General features: G+C 40.0%; 2 protein-coding genes across 2 annotated transcripts; one reads left to right on the top strand and one right to left on the bottom strand.

Annotated features, from left to right (window-relative positions):
• Positions 1-1,997: 1,997 nt before the first annotated feature.
• Positions 1,998-7,019, bottom strand: LOC110045649 (uncharacterized). Its single transcript, XM_020751243.2, has 2 exons — positions 6,092-7,019; positions 1,998-3,767 (listed from the first exon to the last, which is right to left on the bottom strand). Exon 1 carries the CDS (start codon positions 7,017-7,019, stop codon positions 6,126-6,128), a length of 894 nt encoding a protein of 297 aa, XP_020606902.2. The 3' UTR covers positions 1,998-3,767; positions 6,092-6,125.
• A 124-nt stretch (positions 7,020-7,143) lies between these two features.
• LOC110045646 (ADP-ribosylhydrolase ARH3-like) lies at positions 7,144-16,765 on the top strand. Its single transcript, XM_020751241.2, has 3 exons — positions 7,144-7,596; positions 13,458-13,657; positions 14,550-16,765. The coding sequence occupies exons 1-3, from the start codon at positions 7,144-7,146 to the stop codon at positions 14,965-14,967; spliced, it is 1,071 nt and encodes a 356-aa protein (XP_020606900.1). The 3' UTR covers positions 14,968-16,765.
• Positions 16,766-17,666: the final 901 nt, after the last annotated feature.

The raw sequence follows: 17,666 nt of genomic DNA, 5'->3' as shown, positions 1-17,666 counted from the left end.
GTCAAAATTTCAATAACGACACGACAGAGAAATGCTATTTGAGATTGATCCAATGTATAACAAAGCAAGTGTATTGAAGTTAGATACATATGGAGTAGAAACGGAGAAAAGGACATTGTTTGAAATCACTGGTTCATTTAGTTTACGCTGAATCGCTGATTTAAGTTTATAGTACCACTATGAGATACGAGTACAGTTTAGGTACGTGCTATACAATCTGCCTAATCATTCAACTATTTTCGCGCTTTCCAAAAATAACTGAGTTGACCATATTTTCCCTCTACAATTGCTAAGGCCAACTCAGTCATTTCCCGGTGATTCGGACGATATCTCACTAATCGAATCCACGTTAATTTACAGCTGAAATGAAATTGCAAGAACTTTTCAGAAAGGGTGGAATTTATCAGGGGGGGGGGGGGGGGCAAAATAATTCATTCCCATACTTCAGCAGCTTTCTCGGCTACTGACACGAAACGAATATAACGGATTTTCCTGTGCGGAACCGGACTGCGCCACTCGATATCCCACGCAAAACCGTACCAAGGTTTCAGCTTTTTTTAAATACGCGGAACGCGTCGATTTTGCTACATCTCAGCGGAGGCGCGACAATGAAGAGGAAAGAGATCACGTGGCGGAGTAGACCACAAGAATGGGTAGAACGAATCTAGAAAAAAATACACGCTGACCCATTCGCGTCGTTCTGGTTCAGTTCATGAATTCAATAGACCAAAAGTGTTGTGGTTAGACTTCGGGACTCGCGCGCTAATCGCCGTTTTGCTAATTAGACCTAATTAGGCAAGTAACTGGATCAACTATAGATTACCGGATGACGACTTTAACATCACGTAACGAGCTCACTGAAACGTGAGAGTTTTTGTTCTAAGGGAGCTTTATCTAATCTAGTGCTTTCCACGTTACTCCGTGAATGTCGCAAGAAAAGGGCGGTGAACTATAAAAGGTGCTACATTCATAGGTTGCCACGTCACGAGCAACAGGTGAAAAGTGCCGCACACGAAAGAGGGCTTCGCGCGCGCGCTGAAAGGCTGCGTGGGAGACACTGTCACGTTCTCTCCCCAGGCTTCAGCCGTCCTTTGATTGATCAAAATAATCTAGAACAAACCGTGTCCGTTCCGTTCAGAGTTTGTAGTAGGCTATTATCCAATTTTTGCGCAAAAAGAGTACTCGAAGAGCAAGAAGCGTAAAATAAAAAATTAAAATACTGAAAAGAAAAAGCAAGGGTCAATGCCTGCCAGCAGTTACCCCATTAATCTACGGATGAAGAGATTAATTGAGTTATCTTATCTAAGAAGACAGGTACCGTTTGCTCAAGGAGTGATAAGGGTGTACAATCGATAAAACATTGTTGGATTAAGTATTTTAAACAAAACAAACTTGATTATCCGTAGATAGTGATCCATCTGGTGAATTCCGGTTTTTGAGTCAACCGAGCCCGAGCCGTGAAAATCGCAAAGGCCTGACTGACTGTTCTATTTCACGCTCAAGGAAATTTCGCGCAATAGTTTCTCTTTTTACCCAGTCGCGTGGCTGCAGCGTACGTTCCTTTTCCCACAGTTTGAATGCTCGTGAAACTAGCCTTCAATCCCGTGGCCTGTATAGGTATGTGTGACGCCAAAGGGTATGGTTTTCTGAGCCGTTTTGGTCTGTAACTTGTTATGTTTTTAGAATTTACTTCTTTATCATTGTAATCAAGACCATCAACATTGTACGTTGTAAAGTATTGCAGCCTACAACTGTACTTATACAAGCGTATAAACTTGCCTTTAACGCTGGTCTTAACAAGGGAACTGATTATAAGGCAGGTCTGAAATGGGGTATCAATTTAAGGGTCAGGTTTGAAATTGGGCATCGAGTTTTGAGTAGGGTCTAAATATAGGGTAGGGAATGGCAAATTTTGGCGTGAAACAGGTTAAAGGTTTCAAGTACCTCGCTGCACACCCACACCCAATATTTACCTGCTAATTGCTCATGTGCAAACATTCAGATACAGTACATGATTTATTTTCTCAATAACTATTAATCATGTATTCACCCTATTGCAATCTATCCATGTCATATCATGTAACTGGCATAAAATGGGCTTAAAATTGATCTGCTCCCAAAGCCGGCTTCATAAAAGTAGATCAGTTGGCAAAGTATTTGCACAGGTACCACAAAGGTCTTAAAAACAAGTCATACAAGCCTCATAGTGATGCATGTACTTATTTTCTACATACAATATATTCACAGTATTCTAAATTATACTTGCCAACACCTACACCAATGAATTGAAGAACTCAAAGGATCAGCAGTTGGAAACCACCTTAGCGAGCAACATGACAAGAAGCCAGACGACAATGAGCAAAGTTTTAAAATTAACACTGAACAAACAGTGTGATTCAATTCACACTAAATTATTTGTTTAGATCAGTTCTTTAGGGTTATTAGTATTGTTTTATTGTCTCACTGGTTTAGGTCCCCTCTTCAACTTTGTAAATATGTTTATCACTTATCTTACATATATTATTGCATTCTACTGTTTGTGATATTTTTGACTATTTTTTACTGTCAGAAACATTTATGCTTATTTCATATATTTTCTACACACACTTGAAAATGACCTTGGAGTGGTCGAAACATTATGACTTTTTATTGTTATTTATCATTACAAAATCGATTTCTAAGATATTACTTATCAAGGTACAGTATTGTAAATTACACAGTATTTGCAATGTAGCACAAAGTAATGAAATGTATTATTATTATCACAAGCATATCACCTAGGTGATATGCTTCTGTTATTATTAAATATAATGTACTGTACTATAACATAATGTAAAAGAATTATAATCAGTACATTACATTATATACCTTATGGAAATCTCAAAAAAAATTACAGGCAGAAGAGAGACCAAAACATTTGCTCATAATCAGCTTCAAACAGCTTCACAGTTGAGATGGCTGAGCCTTTGTACCAGTATTGTACAGCTCTTGGGACGTTTCAAAGAAATAAGCGGGATGTTTCTTTCTGTAACGTGAGAGGCTTCAAGTATTTCTACCTCCCTTGGATGGAATGTAGTTTCCATTGAAAGTATTCTCAAATGAGGGCTTACTGACCACAGACTGTAGAATAACCCCTCTGGTCATAGGCTCCTGTGCTCAATTTCATTTAATTTTGTTTCATACACGTTAGCTCTGGTAATTAATGCCTGCTTCTGCAATATTATGCCTCAAGCCACAGGCACTGTTTGGTTTGATTTTGTTTGATTTTATTTGGTTTTGTTTTGTTTTGTTTTGTTTTGTTTTGTTTTGTTTTGTTTTGTTTTGTTTTGTTTTGTTTTGTTTTGTTTTGTTTTGTTTTGTTTTGTTTTGTTTTGTTTTGTTTTGTTTTGTTTTGTTTTGTTTTGTTTTGTTTTGTTTTGTTTTGTTTTGTTTTGTTTTGTTTTGTTTTGTTTTGTTTTGTTTTGTTTTGTTTTGTTTTGTTTTGTTTTGTTTTGTTTTGTTTTGTTTTGTTTTGTTTTGTTTTGTTTTGTTTTGTTTAGTTTGCTTTGTCTTGGTTTTGTTTTGTTTCATTTCATTAAGTAACTAGCTTATGTAACATTAAGCCCTAAGCCACAACCAATGACCACAGACTTTTCAGTACTTTCCCAACAAGTTCTAGCAAGTTCTAGCAAGTCATAAAAGAGGAAATAATATTGTCAGTAACAATGATTACTCACTCACAAGCACTAGAGTTACAGTTGCAGCAAACACTTGTCCTCATCATCATCCTGCAGCACAAGGAATAACATGTACACTAAGACTAATTGCAATAATAAATACTGTAAAATACATTACAATTTTTAATTAACCCTTGGCCAAGTACACATGTACCAGTACATGCAACCCCACCCAATTCATTTACAATTACACATTACAATTTTTAATACTGGGCCATGTGCACATGTACCGATGCACCCGGTTGCATTGCATTGTGTGTAGCACTGCATTGACTTTTTGGAATTGAAGAAGCCCTACATATACATGCACCTCCATAGACTTTTGAGTTAACTACAGTCAAACCTCTTCACCATTTGTCACCTTGGGAACAGAGGAAAGTGCTCATTGTTGAGAGGTGGCCGTTATGGAGGGTAGGGGTGTAATATGACACCTGATCTTTTTGGGAGTACAAAAAAAAAAAAAACGCTTATTTTAGCGTATTATCAATAACACAGCAACTAAACAGAAACAGAGAGCAACAAATCCTGGTACAGATCGAGTTTGGTGACCTTCTGTGTACACCATTTGTCAGTCGTTTTCATTTTAAATGCGTTTTAGTGGCCGTTGCCATTGTGGAGAGTTGGCCATTGTAGAGAGGTTGAAATAAGACTGAAACTATGGACTGTCTACTTGAACAAAAAAAAGTGGCCGTTGTAGAGAGGTGGCCATTAGTGGAGGTTCAATTTTATGCTAATTGAAAGTGACCCTGGAAGTCCAGCTGTGTTGAACAGCATAAAAACCATGCCATTTGTCTGGTCTTCTGCTGCCATCAGATAGCAATGTGATCGAAACCACTTTTCAATTCACAGTGTGTTATCCAGCTCATGTACAGTACTGGGCCAATGTGGGCAATCTCTTTTAATTCTCCAATCTTGAGAGTATCGATTGTCGACTTACATCTGTCCTGCACAGTACATTTGCGAAAGGAAATTCTCCTTCCTTGTGTTACACAAACTCACGATAAGCAAAGACTTTAGCTTAGCTAGAAGGTCAAAACTATACACTTAATCATTGGTCTCTTGGGAAACAGTTTTCCTCGACTTCATCTGGGAAACATTGAGATTTGAGGGAAAACAAATTAAACTAACTGTTTCACGAGGGACTGGTGATTAAGTGTTTGGTTATAAAGCTGGAGTTTAGCATAAAGTTGTAAGTAAAAGTAACCTATGCTTGGTGAGAAAGTTGGTGACAATTGCTTAATTGTAGCCTGCCAGGTAACATTTAGATTTAGCCATTGCCACATGACCATAAATCAACCCATGGGAATGGGCATTTGATTCAACTAAACTCCAGCTAGAAAAGCTATATACGTGTATGCCCTGAAGTATTGACTCACTAGGATACAAACTACATAGCAAATTATTTTTGTCACAGGTATAGCATTGCATTACACCTATTGGTAGGATTGCAGTAAACCCAAGAAGAATACTGGCAGAAAGCAATACTGTAGAATAACAACAACTTCAGAAACAGTTTCAAATGAAGTATTAGCCTACAAACAGGCTCCCGCCAAGCGCAGAAAAAAGAATTCAGCAAGCAAAGTGAGCAGTGCGGATGGGGGAGCCAGTAGACATTCTATATACCACTTTCGATATATTAAAATTCAGCTTGACAGTGAGGCTTAGAGGACACGAACAAAGGAAATCGAATGACCATGTTTATTCATTTCTTTGGTTTGTGTCCTCTAGGCCTCACAATCAAGCTGAATTTTAATATATCAAAAGTGGCTTGTATTGATGCTACCATTCCATGATACCAGAAACTGGTACATGATCTGATTGGTTAAATTGCTGAATGTTGACAGCTTTAATTTGCCTTTTAGATAAATATTGAAGAATCTTGATGACTGCTCAAAAATGTGGATAATTTTTGACAAGAAAGATGGCGTCTGGGTGCAATGCACAGTTTACAAGTTTACATGGAATTCCAGGCAGATTGGAACACTGATCAGGTGAATCCTTCAACTTCTCCAAAGGCTCACTGCAATGGCTTGTTTTTAACATGTAGGGATGAGCCAAACAAAAGACTTGTCCAGCACAAAAAAAGGCAAGGCAGTTCAGAAAAAAATATTCCATGCTGTAAACAATGTCCCAGCAGGAGAGTGTTGTCAAAAGCTGTTGCATCAGTGTGGGGAAAAACAAATTTTGACAGTTCTTATTACCTTCTTGACTGATTTGTCACAAGCCAATCACCAGGGATGGATTGACGCATCAAAAACAAAGTCTACAAGCTCCCTGCCCCAAACCGTTTGCTTCGCCCACTGAGTATTTTTTCCCTGCCTCGCCAGGAGCCTGTTTGCAGGTTAATGAAGTATTGAACAGTTGTTGAACCTTACCTGAATGTATTCTCCGGAGCCAATTCTTCTGTTCTCAATTTTCATTGCTCTTTTCAGCCCATATTTTATTTCTCATTGCAACCCATGGGTTGACATCAGCTCTAAGAACAGAAGGAAGTTTTAGTGACACCTTGGTGTCTCCAAACTGTCTCGCTGTTAAACACAAATGACCAGCAGCCTTTACCATCCATTCAGTGGTGAGCATCAGAGAAGCCAAGCCATCGTCATTGTACATGTTCTCTTCACGGTCCTCGACGATGCTGACAACATCTCCATTTTTCATTTTGAGCCGTAGTTTTCTCTCTTCCCATGGTTCAGGGGAGAGGAACACCTGGATGTGATCAATACCTGATAGGGAGATATCTTCATGCACATGTTCATCAAAGATTCTAAAGTACCTTCCTTCTGAATTTGATTGCCGAAGCTGGCAGCAAAATCCAGAAGCTGAGAAGATCGAAAAGACTGGTTTATGAACAAATCCGAATTTCCAAGGCGAGTCCTGCACACTGTCTAACTCCCCAGAATGAAGTAACCCGACCAGTGGCAAAGAATTCAGTTCATGCTCTAACTTTACCACCTCATCGCGGTGTAGAGTAGTATCGTGTAGCATAAACGGTGGCCTCGTGTTTCCATCGTCTCCTAGGGACAGGATAATAACCCGTTCGTTGGTCTCGTGTTCGTAATATTGCCCTGTTCCCACGAAAAGCCGCGTAGTTTTGCTTCTCAGCTCATCGTTGGATTTGGCAGCCAGCAATTCCTTGATTCTTTCTATAGTCTCTGAGTACGAGCGTGAAAAACTTGAGCTAAATCTATTTATCTTCGAATTAGCAAGTAAAGTCCTCGAGACACAGCATAGTTTGCTCGAAAAAATCCGAGATGAGAACATGTTGTTACATAATGTAAGGACACAATTTTGCCGCCATGACATTTGAGCGAACAAGCTCCCTTTGGCCGATGGGACATAATGTAAGACCGCTGGTCAACCCTCTTTCTGAACACGGAAGTGAAAAGTGTACATGTAAGAAAGTTTTGGAAAAGGTCCCTGCAACAAAATGAATAGAATGTTAAACAAATATCGCGGTACACTAGTTGGTGCCTTGGTCGGCGATTGCCTTGGATCTCACTACGAAGGCACTCCTTTCATTCTTCCCTGGGGCGAAGTCACCGATTACACGTTAACCAAAATCAAAGACAACAAAGAGCCCATCAATTACACAGACGACTCGGCGATGACTCGAGCAATCTGCAAGTCTTTAACGGAGCAGACGAAATACGACAATCGAAGCATGGCCCAGGAGTTTGTGGAGGAGTTCTTTCGGGAACCTGGCCGCGGTTACGGCGCAGCTGTCGGGACGGTGTTCGAGCGGTTGCGGGATGAGAATCCCGACGACGTGACACTTCCAGCCCGGAGTCAGTTTGATGGGCAAGGTTCCTATGGTAACGGTGCAGCTATGAGAATCTCACCTGTGGCACTTTTCAGTCAAACTTCTGCAGAAGTGCAAAAGGTGAGTGATGACCACAATGAAAACTGACAGAAGCATAGCTACAACTAGGAACCTAATTATTCAATTTAGCGAGCACCCTGAATTGGGTGCTGGGTTTTTTTCCTGATAAGTACCCTTATTTCAATAAGCATGCCCCTTCCAATAGCCGTTGCCATGGGCCCTGGAGGTATTCCCTTATGTGGGCTATATAGGTATGTGCAGCCCTAAAGGGTATGGTTTTTTGACTGTTTTGGTCATAAATAGGGTATCAATTTTGGCCATTTTGGTTATAAATAAGGTATGGTTTTTGCACTCTAGTCTTGAATTGGGTATGTTATTATTAGAAAAAGCTACTTTTTCAGCATTATCGATAAGACCATCAACAAAAGCCCTTTATAACTTATGTTTAGGGCAACTATGGTCCTAAATAGGGTATCAAATTTTTGGTTCGGTCATAAATAGGGTAAGGGTTTTGGGAAGTGGGTTGCACACCACCACCCAACTTTTCTGGGAGTACCCCCCAGGACCATGGGTAACTTTTCTCATTTGCATTACACTATAATCAAACGTGAATGTGGGGCATTTCCAGACAATTTTCTAGTTTCTGCCCGGAATTGCCTTGCATCCATGGTTGGATTACATTGTAAAGCAGACAAGAAAAGGGCTTTAAGGCCCCTTTTACCATAGTGAGATGTAGACTTCAGAGACCTTGGAATAAACATGAGAATGGTGTTTTGAGTGTTGCTGGACCATTGTTACATTTCTTGGGTTATTTGTTGAGAGCTATCTAAGACCAAATAAGCGTCCTATTCCAACATGTAATAAGCACCTTTACCTTGTGCTACCAAAAGTAAATTAGTGCCCCTTGTACTAAATTGAATCATTACACAGTAGTTAGGATGTGAAATCAGAAAACATGATTGTATAAAATAGTGCGGTCCGGTATGTCCGCAAAATCGCTCCTGTAGGACTTTCGTGCCGAAATTGAATTTTTCGCTATTTTGGACTAATTTTGGGTAGAATAATAAGAATCCGATGGGGTTCAAATTTTCCGATCCCATCTTCCCATGTTTCTGGCTCCTCAATGACTAAATTTATGCTAATGTATGCTAATTGGATGCAAAAACAGGTTTTGCGAATGTCTTTGCTCTTAGATTCAAGGTAAAGGGACCAAACTTTACACGAAGCTTGCTCTTGATGACGTTCATCGTATGACTTAGATTGGTTGCCATGGCAACCAGCGATGATGTCAGGATTAACTACCTACTATTTTGGTGGCGGCCATCTTGGATCTGCCATCTTGGATTCTCGAACTCTCGTACTTCTAAAGGAAAACAGTGCATTTTTAATAAACTTTTAGGGTAGGTTTCTTTCAGAAAATCCAAGATTGGATTCTTAAATCCGAAAACGGATTTTGCATTTCTTTTCTAAACAGATTAATCTAAGATCTATCGGATCAAGGAACCGAAGAATCCACTCTGGGCAAGGATTTTTTGGTTCCTTTGATGCATCATGATCTGAGTGATCTCGGATTGATCTGTTTAGTAAAGAAACGCAAAATTCGTTTGCGGATTTAAAAGTCCAATCTTGGATTTTCTTAAGGTCATTCCAATGAAACAGAACCTGCACTGAGATTTTTGTCAAACTTTGCCTATTGATTGTTTATATTATAGGAACTTAAATTTTGAAATAAAAATGAGAGGTCCCCATGTTCGTTTAGGAGCAACAGCACCTTGTTTGTACCTAATAAATCCTTATAATAGCACCATGATTATAGTCACAATTGCTTGCTAACTTCACGTTTCCAACGATTGTTTCTTGTTCTACACTGAGAATTGGTTCATATTTATTTTACACAGAGAAATTTATTACTCAGTTCAAAACAACAGAAAAAAATGATAGGTCACCGTACTCGTTTTCGAGGAAATATCGATTTACTTCTATGGCGAGGACCAGCCGTAAAGAAAAAGCCGCCATTTTTTAATGCGCACGCACTAATCACATGTGAAATTATGCGCAGCAGGGATGCGCAGTGCAATATTGGGGAATGATCTTAACAAATAAACGCACCCTAAGTAACGAATGATAACATATGCTGCTGGAACTGACGAGTTTCTTTTCAGGGCTTAAAATTGCGAAACACGCCTAGAGTTTGGAGTTTTACGGCTGTTTTTTTTTTTCTCACTTAGGCCTGGTTTAGACGTCGAATTTCATATGCGCCGAATCAAATACCAATTTGAGTCGCTTGGAATTAAACACATGCGGCATTTGATTTAGACATGGCATTTCACATGTGCCAAATCATGAGCGCAGGAAGCACAGTGATGGGCATAATAAAGTTTAGTTTTTTCCTCCCGATGGCATGTTTGAAATGGAAATTATTTAGGCAAGGCTAATGCAGAGAATGGTGAACATCTGGATAAAATGAAACACTCTATTCGTATCTTCGTATCCTTTAAAGGAGCCCTCCACGAGTGCAGTCCAGAAATGGTTAACATCTATGACGAACCCTGATACTCTGAAATGGTCAAACCACAAGACCGTGAAGAACAAGGACTTGAAATCTTGCACAATTTATGATAGAGTATCTCAAGTAATTGCACAACCTGTTACAGCTCATTCATGCTTGCCGCTCTGGGGACTGGGAACGCTACCTGGCAGCGATGGAATGCCTGATAAAGTACTTCTTCTCGCACGATCTCTTCAACTACGCTTGGCTAATGCCAGTCCACCTCGCGCAGATTAACGCACTCGAGCAGGAGGACCTTATGACATATGAGGCATTGAAGTCCGAGGATTTTGTAGCGAAGTCAGAGATCCTGTTCATGAGGTTGTTCACAGATCAGACGCTAGAACAGGAGCTCAAGGTATTAAAGCGCCACGGAGGTATGTTCGGGTTAAGTCAAGACGAAGCCGCCCTAGATCACCTTGTCATGTCACTGCATCTCCACTGTATGGTAAAGCAATGAAACGCTTTCCTAAAGTGTCCAAGGTTTCTGAGCGGAACGAGCACTATCAGCTCTCTTGCGATGTTGCCGTAAGAACGCGAAAAAACGCAATGAAACTCCGCCAGTCGATACAGCTGCACTGCAAAGGCAACCCATTTACAGTTAAGTCTGCCTTGAAGAGTGTGTTGTCGTCAGCTCTTGTGCCTGAAAAAGCAAAGGAAGATATATCCTGTGCTACACAGAGAAGGGCCAAAAGCGATTTGAAGTATTTTTTGAAGACAGACTGTTGCATTCTTCTAAGCACTCCTCATGGGACGTTATGAAAAAGCTGAGACTGGTCACTTTGTTTGCCAATAGATTATTAGCGCACTTCTCCAGCAACACAACCATCAAGCTCGTCATGGTTTACAATAACAAAATCAAATGTAGTTTGATTTTGTTGCGCTCATCTAGTGAACGCAACACCTGCTGATCCCTAATGCTTGTCTCTCCCTGCATCCCAAGTTGTTGTTGAGCTTACCAAATGCAGCTGCAAGTCAGACTGCAAGGGACTCTGTAGCTGTTTCAAGGACAGAATTCCATGCACTCCTCTTTGTTAATGCTTTGGAAAAACCTGTACAAATCCATTCACAGACGGCAAACGAGTTGATGACGAGGATGGTCTTAGTGCGTAAACACTTAAGTCACATTTTATGCACGAACACTTTTAACGGAGCTGTACATTAGTATTATACATAACAGAAAGAAGACGAAAAGCGTCTGCGTTCTTACTATGGGACTAACAAAAGTCAATGATATTTTCGTATGAGAAACTGAAAGAGTACATGCGTTTAGCAAAAAAGGAAAATAAAAGAAAGTTCTGCACTTAACTGGACATCGCTCATAATGGAAATCATTCGTTAGTTAAAGTTTATTTAAAATTCACTGTTTTGCTTTAGAAAAACGAGAGTTCGAAAATCCAAGATGGTGGATCCAAGATGGCCGCCACCAAAATAGCAGGTAGTTAAACCTGACATCATTGCTGGTTGCCATGGTAACCAAGTTAAGTCATATGACATACGTCATCAAAAGTAAGCTTCGTATAACGTTTGGTCCCTGTATCTTGAATCTAAGAGCAAAGAAATTCGCAAGACTTTTTTGCATCTAATTGGCATAAATTAGCATAAATTAAATCCTTAGAGTAGCCAGAAACATGGGGAGACGGGATCGGAAAATTTGAACCCCATCGGGTTCTTATTGTTCGGCCCAAAATAAGTGCAAAACGGCAAAAAAATTAATTTCAGCGCAAAAGTCCTACGGGATTACACGCCGTACCACACTATATATATGTGGCTGGCATTCCAGGCAAGTACTGTAAGTCAAATGAACCAAGAAAGTGGACAAAAATAGTAAGATATTATTTACTTTAATTTTTCTTCTGGCTAATATATACAGGTCAGTTGTAAACTTCAACATTCACCCACCACCCCCTCCAATCTGGGATAACCAGGCATTTTACATCTGGAATTTTCAGCCAGTTGGTCAAGCAAAGCTTTATAACCTTCAAACACAGCACAAAGCTTTTGATGGCCTTCCTTTTCAAGACACAATCTTATAGAGAACTGTGCTGTCCAGCTTCACCATCATGATGACTTCAAGGCCAATGGTGTCAAATTTCCCAGGGTCCTATCAACTAGTCAAATGCCCAGGATGTACCAGGGGTATGATTTTGATGTGGGTCGATTGATACATTACATGGTGCAACAACAACTTCTACCTGCCCAGGCACTCTGGGGCAGGGACAAATATCATCAAGCATGCCTGACAGGAGGGGCATGTTAATGGCAAAATTGACAGGGGGGTGCAAAGCCCTTTTTGGGGTTGGTTTGGAGTGTTTTGAGAGGTCAGAATTTTGGGGAACAGTGAGGTTTTGGGGATGATACATTTTGCAGGGACTTTTTGAAGGTTAAAAAAAAATCCATTGTTCTCATTTTTGTGTCAAACAATTGGTTACCTTGTAGACCATAATTTGGACTTTTTCAGCGGTCCCCATTTAGCTCATTCACACCCCCCACCCGCTGGGGTAAGCTTACATGTGTGAGTGGTCCAGTGACCCAGTGGTAACTCAAAAAGTGCACTAGACTCTGGATTGAGCAGCCTGGAGCAGTCCAGCCATCCAGGGTTAACATTGAGGCCCCTATATAAACAAACAAATATTGTGAATAAATATGTTATTTGCCAGCTGAGGGGTCTGTATATGTCTTGAAAATGTCACCCAAATTCAGGCAGCATTTTCAAGTTCAAGGTCAAAGTGTTTCACTGTATGGACAGATGTATCCCTAACCAAGATAATAACATTTCTTTTTTCCTCTTTCCCTCAAATCACTCTGATAAAACTCACAAAAGCATTATAATGATTGTTGGTAGAGATAGGAAAATCTGTGTTGCACTAGGAACCAATCAGATTGCAGGATTCATTGCTGTTTGTTTTTAGAAACCAAATTAGAAGGTTTAGATTGATTCTCGGTTAACTGACTATTGTACTCTTCAATATGAAGTAAGGACTGGAAATTTGAGCCTACTTGTAGTTTTAAACAAATTTCTCTTTGTGTTCATTCAGAAAATATCCATACTCCTCCAAGAGAGAGTTTTTTGGTTTGAATCCCTGCCTCTCCCCACCCTCCCCAATCCCTCTGATAATTCCAGTTTGGTTAGATTTTCTTTTAAAAATTTGGCTTTTGAGACCCCCTCCACCTTGGAATTTCGACTAACCTTCCATGAGTATGGATATTTGCTGGAACGTGTTACAAATTTACCAGCATGAACACTTCAGCCATAGGTAGAGCATTAATTAAGGAGAATGAAGATTCTGCATTGGTCAGAAATGGGTAAGAGTCTTAAATAAATTATTCTTTTCCAATTATAACTGCATCCCTTTTCCTTTTATCTTAATAGAATGCCAGAGAGAATGCTTTGATAACACATGCTCACATCAATGGTGTTAATGGTGCTATCTTACAAGCATTGGCAGTATTTAAAGCACTGTCTCTGGAACCTCCAAACGTGAACACAAACAAATTTATTGATGAGATTTTGGAGGTGGCAGAAGAACTTGAGAAAGAGAAAGAAGCACCCATTGAGAAAAAGGAAAACAGGTTAGGCCACACCTTCCAATGTTCTCATATCTCACCACTAGGATATAAAGCTGCATTCTCATGCATACAATACCAATGTATAGCTTACTCTACAGATAATATCTGGACTATAGTGAATCCAAAATTTGTAGAAATACAAGAGAAATGTGATATGTAATCAATCAGTGAGGCAAGCTAGTACTCAGAAATAAAATTCAACAGAAGTTAAACCTATGACTTGTGAGCCACTCTGTATGATAATTGAGCTACCAACCTGGGGGGACTCCGATATAAAAAGGACAGGGGTGCTCCTCATACTTTTTAGGGGTTAAAAAGCGGGTCTGTACCTCTTAGGCCCACAACGGAAGCTTTCATGTTACGTTTTACAGTATTGAGCCCAAAGAAGTGTCATTTAATGGGTTGTTTTAGCATTGGTACCTCATAGGGGTACGATTTTAAGCCACACCCATAAAACAGTTTCTTGGTAACTCTCAGGGGCTCTGTTCAAAATTTCCAATGAGCACCCCTGTCCTCTTTATGTGAGAGCCCTCCTGGGCTACCAAGGGTAACACAGACTTATGGGAGCTGGTTGAATTATTCGGTTCATATATTGTGGCAGAATGTGTGGAGAAAATGAGGGTATGTATATACATGTAATAAGCTTGGTGGAGATTTTAAAAATATATAATGTTAAATGTTAAAAACGGATTTTACTCCAAGTATATTGTGCAATGTAGGGTACATGTTATCAGGGCTGCATGATTTAGCATCTGCCTTATTTTATAACAATTATTCTATAGTGACATGTTTGACTTGTGTACATCCTACCCCAGTAGTTACACACAAACAATACATGTGTAAGTAATTTATTGAATAAACCTATTCTATTATTTTTTTATTATTATTTTTCTAGTGGTCACAGCACAACCCATTCACATTCTGTATATGTTGGGAAGTTCAAAGAGATGAAGGAGCTACTTTGTAAAGGTGACAACTTGGAAACTAAGACTGTTGTAGAAACATTTGGCAATGGAATAAGAGCTGAGGAAGCAGTGCCTGCTGCCATCTTTTCATTCCTTCACAAAGGCAGAGTGTCATTTGACATGTCCATAAACTATGCCATCTCCTTAGGGGGGGACACAGACACAATCGCTAGCATGGCAGGTGCGATAAGTGGAGCTTACTGGGGATTGGACAAGATTCCTGACTTGTGGAAGAACAAATGCGAAGGCGTGGAAGAAGCTATAGAGTTTGCAAACAAAATCTTTGAACTCCATGAACAAAGAAGGGAAACTGGCAACAATAAAAGGGCGAAGTTAGACGAAGATTAAGGCAGCTGTTGGCCCTCAAATTACAGAACTTGAATGATCGTCCTCCATGTTCTCTATGTATCATCAATGCATTGTCAAGAAGAGTGATGTTAGGAATATAGTTACTTACTTTACGTTGCCTTATTCCCCACAGTACTTTAGGATGTCGTCTTTAAGAGTACAACGAAGTTCTCCTAACGTTAAAAGAAGTGTATGGCAATCGGTATGGAGAACTGATATTTAACCCATTGGACTGAGATTGTAGGGTTAATGCACTACATGTTACCTTATGTAACGTCTACATGAAATTCAGTCATAGATCCAGACTAGTGGTACCAGTTAACAGGCAAAACATGCGTTATGCCCAGTGCACCTCAGTGTATTACGAAAAGACAATTAATTTGTAAATGATCTTACAGAAAGGTTTTGAAAGCGACTGCCGTGCTTCAGCCCAGATTTGGAAATATTGTCAATGCACGGTATTGGCATGGGAGGAGAGAGCAAAAGGTAGCAAATAGCTTGAGGTACCCCTCCCTTGCTTCCAGGTACGAGGTGTTTGGAGAGAAAAGAGGGAGTGCCGTTAGCGCTGGCATCATAAATATTTACGGCCGCGGTAGTTCTTATAATGAATTTGAGTTGTACTATTTCTGCTAGGATATAGATACAGTGGAACACCGTTAATACACGGCCGCCAATGGTTCATGAAATTACGGTCCGTTGAATTAAAGGAAACAAACAAAAAATATTGACTACGCGTTTTCTTCAGGTTACAAAAAGATGCTGTATTAACGAGGTGGCTGTGTTGACGGGCTAGTTGTAAGGCGAGGTTTCACTATTACACATAAAAGGATGAGAGTTTTTGAGAGAGTGTTAAACGCATCCATTGCCACCGAAAAAAAAGAATGGTAAAGTTCTGTTGCATTTTTCTCGATGCAGATCATTGCTTTGTAGTATAGGAATTGTATTTTCACGAGGCCTGCAGATCTAGCTGGTATGAGATCAGAAGTAGCCATAGTCGCATGCAGGCTATGAGAGCTCGAGATTGTCAAACTGTGATTGCAATGTATGTAATGAATTATTCAGAGCGACCCATTTCTGTCTTTGAGATCCTAATGCAGCGTTGCGATTGCTTCTTATAACACTTGTAACGCTACTGACAAGGGATTTAGTTGTTACTGCTAGAACACAAAAAGATTTAGTCCTGGTACTGGCCAGCAGTATTTCCTCTGTTATCAGCGAACTACCCGGGTTACTCAGTTGCTTGCGGCTGTTAGTGACTGAATAGCAGCTGAGCTAGTTTTTACGCGTTCATTTTGAAGGTAGATCACACGCGGCCTACCTTACGGAGGATAGAGAGTTTTAGCAATGACCACGGCGACGCCGAGGACGACGCCTTGTACTAAAGCATTTATATTTTACCATTGAATGTCGCAACTGTGTAGATCTGTTCAGTACGCCTATCGGTCTAAAAACCTGCTCAGGCTAAATATATATGTAATGACAGCGTTCAATTCCAAATGAAGACACTAAAAATTATCCATGCAGTACACGTCCTCCAAAATACGTATAAATTTTTCAATTCAAGTTATTGTTTTGCACGGAACGGCAAAGAAATGTACAAAGATTCGAAACACACGTGCAGAATCTTTAATTAAATCTTTTATGTGGTGACGTTCTTGTTGCCGTCGCCGTCGTGGTTTGCTGAAACTCCCTAAAGATAAGTGTACGGAAACGGGAACCTGATCGCAGGTTCAGTATACAACGTTCAACTCGAATTGAGACTCTTCAAGAGCTGAAAAAAGAAAGTCTTTGAGTCTGATATCGACTGACTCTCATTATAGCGTGGTTAAACGAGGGTGATACCATCACTCTTTCTCCCACATCCAATTCAATAACTAAAACCTTGTCCTGTCATGGTCTTAGCCTCACTCGGACAGGAGAATGGTACAAACTGCCGTGTTGCTCAGTGGAGGGAGTATTTCAGTTTGAGAACGCGCCGTTCTTTTGGTGACTTAAGCCTTTCATCCACACCAATAGATCGATGGAGGACTCAAAATGCTTTCGATGAAGGCTTAAATGTGGCCTAGTGGAAACGAATCGAAGAACTTCAACTTTTGTGCATGTGCAGGCGGTGTCAGACTGACGAAATCGAAGCGTTTTCAGTTGCCTTTGGAGAGGTGAAACCAGTTCGAAAACGATATGTGGATGCAAATTGTTTGCTCTTTTTTCTGCCAGTCAGTAAAACTTTAAGTATTGATAATTTACTATTTAGTTACAGGCCTCAGCATTTAAACTAGCTATCATCGGCTGAATTGGACCTGCCTGTATAAGTATTCCCTTAAATAAAGAAATAATTAACAAATAAAGAAGCCTAAGCCGTGTATTACACTGTGATAAAACACGACGGGCTTTTGAGAACAATCCAGAAATGTAGCAAACACTCGCCTGCGGCTTAGGCTTCTCCATTTGCTTTATGATCTAGAGTTAATATGGCGAAAAACAATAAAATACGCTTTTTCTATGTTTTATACTCTGATAAAACATGGGTCTTTGACCAATCAGAGCGCGCGCAGGGTCCTATCCATATCATAAAAATAAAATAAAATGAGAAAATGGCATTTGTGTCCGTCCTAGCATCATAAAAAAGATAGGCTGTGGCTGTAACGAATATCATTACGATGATCGAAATCACGGAATCAAGCGCTTCATGTATCATTCTT

Source organism: Orbicella faveolata, unplaced genomic scaffold (genome assembly GCF_042242905.1).
Source record: "Orbicella faveolata isolate gen_17 unplaced genomic scaffold, um_ofav_v1 contig_1, whole genome shotgun sequence".
NCBI classification, from domain to species: Eukaryota; Metazoa; Cnidaria; class Anthozoa; order Scleractinia; family Merulinidae; genus Orbicella; species Orbicella faveolata.
This window is presented reverse-complemented; position numbering and strand designations above follow the sequence as displayed.